Below are 9,979 nucleotides of genomic sequence, written 5' to 3'. Positions count from 1 at the left end.
CATTTTATTTAATAATTCTAATTTTTTCACCAAATTTAGAAGTATGATATAAAAAACCAACTCACTATTTTCGCATTTTCATTTACTTCCTATACACGGTGAAAAGTCTCTACTTCCCATAAAAAAAAACTCACAAAATAACAATTCTAATTGAAGAAAGGAGAGCAAAATATAAGATTAACTTAAAAGAATTGACAAAATAAATGTCTCTAATTGTGTTCTTGTGTTATACTTGCTTTCGTGAACTCTAAACAAGTTGAATATATTACGGTGACAAGATTTGATTCCACCAAAAAAGAAAGATTTAATATCGAGTGCTGAAGTACACATGAAATTCTCTTTTGAGAGGCAAATTTATGTTTTTTTTTCACCAATCAAAGCGAAGCACTTACCTGGAATATACTTTAAAGGATTAACTTAGACATAATTTTATCTATTTACATTACATAAAATGTATAAATCTGCCTTAAACATGCCCCTCCCAGACACAATAATGAAAAAAAATTGAAGCAAATAATTATCAGATAATGGACATGATTAAACGCAGAATCAGAAAAATACATTTTCATAGGGTTTCCCGAAGCCATAAATAAAGCAAATTACAAACAATCAAGAACGTGGAGCGGCTATTTGCACCTTCTTTATCCTGTCCCCTGCCCTCACCGAACTGCACATTTAGACAACAACAACAATACAGTCAAGAATCAAGATGGGGATTTGCAACTATTAGATTGAAATTTCAATGAACTAGGCTACTCAAGTACCTAATAACCATGAGACCTATGTCCAGATTTTTTTTAAAATCACAGTGCCATCTACATACTGCAAGCTTAATGTGCACGAAACCACCAGTATTGTTTGCAGTCATCAATAATAGAATTTCCTTTTTTTCTATTTTTCATGTTTTCTTTGATTATATATGAGTTCGTAAGTAATATCCTTTAGTATAGTACAGTACAATTCTTACAAGCCCAACATAACACAAGAATGTCTTCACAACAATCATGACTATTGTTGAAACAAATACCTAGTATCATGTGGAGTGATGAATATCCGCTGTGATCCATGTGCCTCAGCAAAATCAACTAGAGGGTCCAAGCTGATTTTTCGGCTTACTGCATCCTGAAGATTAAATCCAAATTCCATAGTAGGAAACATTATTAACAGATGTCTACATTTTATATAAAACGAAGTACAAACCATAGTTATCAATCCAGGATAGTAGCTAACATAAACACTAAAGCAGTATAGTGCATAGTGGGAAGACCACTATTTTGAAATTTCTTATACAATTTATGTAATTCATACTAAATACACAAATTCTCAAAGATTTAAAAACATATTAAAAAATCTTGACATGCTCATAATTAACAATAAAAACTTATAGGTTTTGGCACAAAGCAATAATCAAGTAAATAGTAACAAAGAAAGCCGTGACTAACCAAAAAGATGGAGAAAAAAGAAGTGAATGGGATTGGGTCTTTAGGATACCAATGCCCAAAAACAAGACCCTGGGAAACAGTAAACAGAGAACATAGTAGAGAGACAAATACACATAACACATTAACAGAAAACAGATTGATGAAAAAGAACAAGAGAAAACTAGGGGGGAAAGAACAGAGAATGAAAACAAGAGAGAAGTTAAAAAAGAAGCCAGATGGGTTGCCTGAGAGTCACTAGAGGGTCACAGGGGTCGGGCAGTAGTCACAAGTCAGGCCTGATAGTTGTGAACTTTGAAAGGATTTTCTACAAACTGAAACACTATTTTTACCCAAAACCGCTACCATAAAATGCCCCTCTGTGGGAAATGCTTTCCAGAAGATCATTGACTTGCTGAAGAAGCGTGACCTTGTAAAAGAACTGATTAATAAAGTGTCAGTGTTGCTTCTTGATAAGGCTTGTTGAAACAATAACATCAACATGAAGAGATAACCTTAAATTTATCTTTGTTATTCCCAGAATGCAAAAATTCTCTGCTTTTGTCTTGATTCATAATTACACATGGATTCTCCACATCAATCTGCAGAATGAATAGGTTCAAGAAGTTGCAAGAAAAAGAAAATCACTAAAAAAGGAAATAAAGGCATTGCTGAAGATTTATTTGTTATTAGGTGAATGCAATGATAGAGAATCTAACATTTAACCATGCATATGCAACAGAGGCTTTTGCTCAATGAATTCAACTAAGACAATTAAATAAAATAGGCCACTAAACATGACCTAATCACAACGCATAAGTACATCAGTTCTTCCCAGACAACAACCTTCATAAATTGGAAATCAGGCATGCCAAAAATAACACACTTTTTAAATTTATATCATGCTACAATGCAGCAAAGCATAAGAACAAGTTCAAAAGACATCCCATCCCATTAATACAACGTAGTACATTTAAAAAAGAAGTGTTATAGGAGAGAAAGCCTACATTAAAATGTTCAACGATTTCTAGAAGATCTGTTTTCCAACTGACAACCTTCCTTCCTGTCAACAATGTAAAATAATGGTATTCATTCTTTGCAAAAACAAGATGAATTACAGTCCTAAAAAGATCAAAACTGCAAATGGTACCTTTTCTACTATAGCTAGTGTTGACTCCATTCCTAATCTAAATCTCTAACTCTTCACAATATCCTTTATGTCCCAAATTTGTCATTTCATCAGTAAATTGACACATGATCTAAATTGTTTGGCTATTTTTTAATTCACTACTCGCTCTCAGGAGTTGAGTTCAAGGAGGATGATTGTCAGCACTAATGAGGTTGATGGACTCTATATCTCGTAGAGGATGAAGTTTTTTTAAGGTAAAAACTCAGTAACTTTATGTAGTCGATTTTTGTTCGTGAAGATGAAAAGGTATTGCTATGGCATTGTAGGCTAGGTCTACTTGAAACATTTATTGACTAGACTTCTTAAGATTAAAAAACTAAATATATTTTCTTATGAAGTTTGTCAACTTGCAAAGCATCATCATTCCTCTTATTCTCCTTAACCTTTAAAAAAATCTAGTCCATTTGCTTGACTTCATAGTGATGTTTGGAGACCGGATGGGCCCTATATCTCATGAAAATTAATGTGTTGTCAACTAAAACATCATAGCAGTAAGTAAAAAGCTTAGAACTGAAAACAAGCACAAACACAGGGCAACATACCTTGGTGGTCTTTTAATGTAGCAGAACTTGTTGATTCAGATATCCTACGTTCTACGATGATAACAGGACCATATATTTCAGGTTTAAAAGCACCCTCCCCTTCATTTTGAATTTCAACTTGGATGACAGCATCACTACGGAGAGACAATAGCAATTCTATGAGCAATGTGAACAAATTTGATCATTTAACCAAATGATAGGAAATGGCAGACTTACGTGGCGCCAGTTTTAATGAAATCCTTCAAAGTGGAAGTCCTTTGAGTCTCTTTGGCTCGACAGCCAAATGCAACACACAGTGCAGCTAGGATTGTACTCTTACCACCTGTATGTAAATGCCAGAGCCAAGCAAACAATGAATATATATTTTTCCTTAGAAAAGAAAAGAAAAAGAACAAATGTGTTTGTGTGGTATAAATAAGAAAAAGAAAAGAAAACTGACTTCCGTTTTGACCGGTGATGAAATTGACGTGGTTTCCGAACTCGGTCTCGTGTTTGGAATGGCACATGAAGTTCTCGAGTCGAAGTTGCTTGACGATGCCTGCGGTGGGTTGATGAAGAGTGTGGGAAACCATAGATAGAACTCAGAATTGAATTGAAATAAGTAACGAATGGAGTGAGTGATGAAGAAGAAAACGACGCGAATTACGAGGCAATCAGTGTGGAAGGAAGGAAGCAAAAGACTGAATGAATGGCGGGAAGGAAAAAGAAAGGCGAAGGTTTGGGGCTTTCGCGCTATTGGGTTGGGCTGGGATCTCAACTATCTACTTTGGGTTTAGCGAACGTTTATCTATCTCTATAGTCTACGAATATGGTGAATTCTCTCTTCTTTGTCAGATTCACTCCACCTCGACTTTCACCAGCACCACGGCCTTTGTCTTCCATGGTAGTTTTGGTTTCTGGAGTGAGGGTAGACGAGGAGGACACCAATTTTGAATCAGAAGATCCTCTCCTCACAGCAGTCACTAATGGCGATGCGAGCAAGTCATAGGAAATCAAGAATAAAGGAGAGAGACAAATAATAGGTGCTTCATGGAATTTTCTGGCCATTGATGTTTTTCCCTTTTTTCTCTCTTTCTTCTCTGTTAGTTTTCACACTATTATGGTGATTTTATTTTCATCTAAAAACAAAAATATTATTTACATTAAAATTAATTGCTGAATTTTCTTTATTTTATTTTATTTACTTTTTCTACTTATCTTTTCACATTCATACGGGGCGAGAGATCTTCACCTTCAACGGTGACTGCAACTACCGCATTCGTGCCTCATCCAAGGCATCAACTCCGACCTGCCTCATAAACAACATCATTTTGACATTTCTCACACCCAACATATGGATTTTGAAACCCAGAACAACACAAGATTTGACACTTGAGTTCCGTATAATCACCGTGTTTTCATTTTATTTAAGGTTGTTATTTTTATTTTATTTTTAGATTTTAGTTCGTTTAAAAAAATATTTTCATTAAATATATTTTTAAAAATTCAACCAAACACATTTTTAGTACAATTTTCTATTTCCAACGAAAATCTGACTCGTTTAAAAACCAATAAATCTAACGGATTATATTTCTTTCACACGGTGAGAGACCTAAATCACGTTAGCCGTCGCGTCAATACTAAGTCCCGTTTGCGGTGTTTCTTTAATTGCGAGTTGCAATTTTTTATAAAACAATAATCAATTTATAGTTTTTAAATATAATTTTAGTTATTTTTTCTTCCAATTTTTAGTTTGCAAATAATTTTTTTTTTAGAGTTTTTCATCCTGTAGTGGTAATAGCAACAAAAGAATATAAGGAGTGCGTAATTTTTAAAACTAAACATTAAATTTATAAAATATTTTTTCTTAATTTAAAAAATGAATGTAAAAAAATTAATAGTGAGTTAAAAAATATTTGGTCTTTACTTTTGTTAAATACATTTTTTTTTTAAAATTACATTTAAAAATAAAAAACTCCCTACCATCCCTCTCTGCTTTTAAACTCATTTAAAATTACATTAAACCCATACCTTCTAATTGGTGGATACTAGTGGGAGGCAACATGTGTCAGTCATTCATATGAGCTGCACACTTTTTAATATATAAGCATTAGCAAACAAGAGTCATAACAATATGTAACTGGAGAAAAAAAAACTAGAACAAGTAACACTTGAAATTCCATTGAAAGTAAAATAGAAAATGATTCTCCTATACCAATCCCCCACAATAAGAAAAATATCCAAAAAAAGAAAAATCATTTCAATCATATAAACACATTAACATTGATCCGCAATTGGCTTTTGTGGCAAAGGAATGTCACCACCAACAACCACATTGTCCCCAGCACATCGACCTAGAACACCATCAAGCAATTTCCTCTTTGGCTTGGCCTCTTGCAGCATCAACACAACATCCCTCATAGAAGGCCTATCCGCTGGGTTTCTACTGGTGCAAAGCAATGCAATTCTAAGCATTTGTATCATCTCTTCTCTCACTGAGGTGCACCCTGCCCCTGCATTCTTGTCCAATATGTCATCAATGCCATCTTTAGACTTTATCTTAGACCTAACCCAATCAACAACGCTGTTCCCATCGCCAAATTCTGCATCAACCGAACGTTTTCCACTTAGGATCTCCATCAACACCACTCCGTAGCTGTAAATGTCACTCTTTTCATCGACTTGAAGGGTGTAAGCATATTCTGCAAACCAACAAACAAACAAGACCCTTAATATTCAAGTACAATTAAATTAATGCCATAATAAGACAACAACAAACAGCATTAAACTTATTGTTCCAACCAAAGTCAACATCCTAATGATTCAAAGCAGTTATGATAATTGACAATATTCTCTGTGGGCCCCAGTAAGATCAGTGAGAAAAGCAAGTCACGAAAGTTAAAAATAAATGAAAAGCTCTATCTCTTCTCTTCATGCGCAACAGTACACCGACCCATGCACCGAAATTGGTTAGGAAAAGTCCCTCATAGTCAATCCTCCCTATCACATTGCAACACACCATAACCTTAACTTGCCAGTTCCTGACATTATTGTTCACATTAATTTTTCTTTGTTTTGCTCTGTGGCAGTAGCATCTATAATTCTTTTTGTTCACACACCGATCGAGTAAAGATAAATAGATGGCAGGGGTTATTTAATTTGATAATTTCCAATACCATCAAGCTAGCAAGATTTAAAACTAAGCCGCATGCTAACAATATATAAAGCTCAACTCAAATCAAAACAATGCAATGCAACGCACAAACATAATAATATAATGAAGGTCTCACGAAATAAAAAAAATACTTATTAATACTAGGGAGCACAGAAAAGAAAATTATACTATAGTAGTATGAAGGAACAAGAATAGTAAGGTGGTGGTGGTGGTGACCTGGAGCAATGTAGCCATAGGAACCGGCAATGACAGACATGGACTCGTCGGTCTGAATCAACTTGGCGACACCAAAATCTGCGACTCTGGCCTCCATCTCAGCGTCCAATAATATGTTACTAGGTTTGAGATCGCGATGCACGATGACGGGATCACAGTCGTGGTGAAGATAGCAGATTCCCTGAGCCACGCCCAAGGCGATCTTATACCTAGTGAACCAATCGGCGACCAAATTATCTCCTTTATTTTTGCCATGCAACCAATCATCCAAGTTTCCATTGGGCATGTACTCGTATAGCAGCATGGTGCACTCCTTGTTGCTGCAGCACCCTAACAACCTCACGATATTCCTGTGCCTCACGTTTCCCAACACCTCCACCTCTGCCAGAACCCCTCTCCTCCTTCTGATATTCTCCTTCTGCTTCCCCCACAGCTTCTTAACCGCTATGATCTCGCCACCTGGCATTTCCGATCTGTAAACCGTTCCCGTGGATCCCATCCCCAGTATCTTATCGGACATCGACAAACACTCCAGCACGTCCTCCGCCGTGAAATTCAAACGCTGGAACGCCGTTAACTTCCACGGTCCCACCTCGTCGCCGAAACGCCTGTTGTAGTTCGCGTGAAAGCAGCGCGTTCCGGCGACGAGCACGAAGAGGCCGATTCCGAACGCCGCCGCGACGATCCACACAATTGCACCGGCAGTTCGCTTCGGCTGCTGTCGCCTGACGTCGACCTGGTTGTCGGCGGCGGAGAGGGCGTCGGCTGCGCAGGGTTTGGCCAACACGCCGCCGCATAGGCCCTGGTTGCCGGAGTAGGAGGAAGGATGTAGGTTCGGGAAAATGCCGGTCGACGGAATTGGACCGGTGAGGGAGTTGAAGCTGACGTTGAAATTCTCGAGCGTTGAGCAGTTGTTGAAGTTCGAAGGAATGGTTCCGGTGAGTGAATTGTGAGAGAGATCAACGTCGGTGATGGAAGGGAGAGCTGAGATTTCCCAGGGAATGATACCGGTGAGTGAGTTTCGACTCAGATTCAGTAAAATCAACTTCTGGCAGTGTCCAACGTCCCAAGGAATCGTACCGTTGATGGAATTTCCCTGCAGTTCGAGCTTATACAATGCCTGACACCCTATGAAATCAGGAATTTGACCAGTGATGTTCGACGAAGCAGCAGAGAAGATCGCAAGATTAGTAGCATTCCAAATAGAGGCCGGTAGTGAGGTTCCGAAGGAGTTTCCGGAGATGTTGAAGTACTGCAAGTTACCTAAGCGTTCCGGAATTTGACCACGGAAGTTGTTGGTGCTGATATCTAGAAACGTTAGGTTAGGGAGGAGCGTGAGGCCTTCGGGGATTGAACCGCTGAGGAAATTGTTTTGGATGCGAACCCTAGCGAGTGAGGTGCAGTTGGAAAGGGACGGTGGGAGAGAACCGGTGAATCTGTTGAGGAAGAGTATGAGTCTGACGAGCTTGTTACCTTTGCACACATTTTCAGGGATTGGACCTTCGAGTGAGTTTGTGGAAACGTCGAGTTTCAGCAGTAAGCCGTTGGAGCCAAGTTGCTGAGGGAGGGTTCCAGTGAGTGAGTTGTTGAAGAGGAACAGAGTGTCGAGCTTAGGTAGTTCTCCAATTCCCTGTGGTATTTCTCCTGTGAGGTTGTTGTCCATTAGGTTGAGCGTGGTTAGTTCGGTTAGCATGGTGACTTGAGTGGGGATTGGCCCAGTGAGTTCGTTGTCTGAGAGGTCAAGGCCTTTAAGGGACTTCAATTTTCCTATGGTTGATGGTATTTCCCCTGTTAACCTGTTCTTGAACAGCAGAAGTGTCTCCAGCTTGGTGAGGTTTCCCAGCTCCGGAATCACGTTCCCTGAAATGTTAGTGCTTGAGATGTCCAAGTATTTGAGGTTATAGAGCAATGCGAGTTCTGAGGGTAGTGTTCCTGAGAAATTGTTGTATCCAATTTCCAAGTGTTCTAGTTCAGCCAAGTGGCCTAGTTGGGGAGGGAGTGGACCTTCCAAGGCATTACCGGCTATGTCTAGAAACTTGAGTCTCGGGAAAGTGCCGTAACTTGGTGGAATCCCGTCGCTGAAGTAACTTCCGCCCAGGTTCAGTTGTTCGAGGAAACGAAGGGTGGTTAACTCTTGGGGGAGAGGGCCGGTGAAGCTGTTGCTGTAGGCGTTGAAGTGCCTGAGGAACTTGAGTTTTGATATACCCGGTGGGAAGGTTGAGTTGAAGGAATTGTGGCTGATGTCTAGTGTTCTCAGTTCTGTTAGTTCGAAAATGGCGTATTGGAAACTGCCGGTAAAGTCATTTCCACTGAGGTTAAGGTGGTTTAAGGTGGAAAGGTGGCGGATTTGGGGGGAGATAGTGCCGGAGAGATTGAGGTGGGAGAGGTCTAGGGTGGTGATTTGTGATGTCTTGGAGTGGCATGTGATGGCTCTCCAGGAACACCATATTGGGTGTTGGGGATTGGAGGGGGAGGGGGAGGGGTCCCAGTCATGGAGGTTATTGAGAGGGTCTAGGAGGGACGATTTTATGGAGAGGAGGGCGATGAGTTGGAGGGACAAGGGGGTTGTGGCAGAGAGAACTAGGAGTAGGTGTGTTTGGCAGAGGAAGGAGAATGTGATGAGAAAGAGAAGAAAAGGTTTCATGGTTTTGGGGTGTTGGGAGTTGTGGATGAGAAGGGGGTGGTGTTCAAAGGGGTAAATTTAAGGGAGGGAAGGTTTTGATGAGGATGGCAATCGCTTTTTCGGAGTGCAGGGTGCAGAGGGAGTTTCATCATGATAATTTGCTTCAGTGGGTTTTTTTGGTGGCACTGCTAGCTAGACATCAGAGAGAGAGTGATGAGAGAGAAACTAACTGCTACTTCTTCCGCTTCATCTTCTATTATACCACACCACCATCCATCTACACCCTCCTCTCTACGGTCCAGTCCCTTTATTTGAAGCTCCTACACCATCATCTCACTTTCTCTATCTATCTAATTTTTCTTTTTCTTACCTCAGTATTCTACCTTTGTCTGCTATCTCCACTCATACTTTTAATTTTCTTGGAATTCTTTTCTCCTTTTCTTTTGCTCCCACTTTTCATCATTCCCTTGTTTCCTTTATCTTTGCCTAACAAATCGATAAATATGTGCAACAGTGACATTGTCTCTCGCAGGATCCAAGAAAGCCATCCTCAATTTCCCACCATATTACCCCAAACCATTATTTTAAATAAACCCCCCCATTTTCTTTTTCTTTAGTTTTCTCTTCTTTATGTATATGTATGGAGGCTTTATTTTCTGCTTTATTTTTTTCCCCTCTCTTCATTCTTTTCCTTTATGGTGGTATTTTCGGGCTTTGGTTCTATCTTAATATTCCTTGGTTCCAGCATGGAGATTCAGGTGAGAACCTTGTCCAAAACAGTTAAGTATGGACCACAAATATTCTAAATTGGCTAACACCAGCATGTCTGCATAATCC

At 39.2% G+C, this 9,979-nt stretch overlaps 2 protein-coding genes across 6 annotated transcripts; both read right to left on the bottom strand.

Moving 5' to 3' along the window:
- Positions 1-400: 400 nt before the first annotated feature.
- Positions 401-4,500, bottom strand: LOC100811664 (structural maintenance of chromosomes protein 6A). Of its 5 annotated transcripts, XM_041007288.1 has the most exons (9): positions 3,796-4,303; positions 3,589-3,687; positions 3,366-3,471; positions 3,150-3,283; positions 2,426-2,481; positions 1,934-2,020; positions 1,443-1,860; positions 1,028-1,122; positions 401-667 (listed from the first exon to the last, which is right to left on the bottom strand). In XM_041007288.1, the coding sequence occupies exons 2-7, from the start codon at positions 3,653-3,655 to the stop codon at positions 1,768-1,770; spliced, it is 543 nt and encodes a 180-aa protein (XP_040863222.1). In that variant the 5' UTR covers positions 3,656-3,687; positions 3,796-4,303; the 3' UTR covers positions 401-667; positions 1,028-1,122; positions 1,443-1,767. The 5 variants fall into 5 exon arrangements, with proteins under 5 accessions (XP_040863222.1, XP_040863223.1, XP_006591964.1 ...); XM_041007289.1 differs by lacking the exon at positions 3,796-4,303 and adding an exon at positions 4,381-4,500 and having other exon boundaries at positions 1,028-1,860; XM_006591901.4 differs by having other exon boundaries at positions 3,589-4,297.
- A 680-nt stretch (positions 4,501-5,180) lies between these two features.
- LOC100809695 (leucine-rich repeat receptor-like protein kinase TDR) lies at positions 5,181-9,735 on the bottom strand. Its single transcript, XM_003539620.5, has 2 exons — positions 6,520-9,735; positions 5,181-5,830 (listed from the first exon to the last, which is right to left on the bottom strand). The coding sequence occupies exons 1-2, from the start codon at positions 9,161-9,163 to the stop codon at positions 5,406-5,408; spliced, it is 3,069 nt and encodes a 1,022-aa protein (XP_003539668.1). The 5' UTR covers positions 9,164-9,735; the 3' UTR covers positions 5,181-5,405.
- Positions 9,736-9,979: the final 244 nt, after the last annotated feature.

Source organism: Glycine max, chromosome 12 (genome assembly GCF_000004515.6).
Source record: "Glycine max cultivar Williams 82 chromosome 12, Glycine_max_v4.0, whole genome shotgun sequence".
NCBI classification, from domain to species: Eukaryota; Viridiplantae; Streptophyta; class Magnoliopsida; order Fabales; family Fabaceae; genus Glycine; species Glycine max.
This window is presented reverse-complemented; position numbering and strand designations above follow the sequence as displayed.

What these genes read in the sequence shown, in the direction of transcription:
- LOC100811664 (XM_006591900.4), bottom strand. Translation starts at nt 3,721, where the DNA reads ATGGTTTCCCACACTCTTCATCAACCCACCGCAGGCATCGTCAAGCAA. An exon ending in CATCACCGGTCAAAACGGAA is followed by an intron (nt 3,472 to 3,588) that starts GTCAGTTTTCTT and finishes ATTTACATACAG; the next exon opens with GTGGTAAGAGTACAATCCTA. An exon ending in ATAACAAAGATAAATTTAAG is followed by an intron (nt 1,861 to 1,933) that starts GTTATCTCTTCA and finishes TTTATTAATCAG; the next exon opens with TTCTTTTACAAGGTCACGCT.
- LOC100809695 (XM_003539620.5), bottom strand. Translation starts at nt 9,163, where the DNA reads ATGAAACCTTTTCTTCTCTTTCTCATCACATTCTCCTTCCTCTGCCAA. An exon ending in CTATGGCTACATTGCTCCAG is followed by an intron (nt 5,831 to 6,519) that starts GTCACCACCACC and finishes GTTGGTTTGCAG; the next exon opens with AATATGCTTACACCCTTCAA.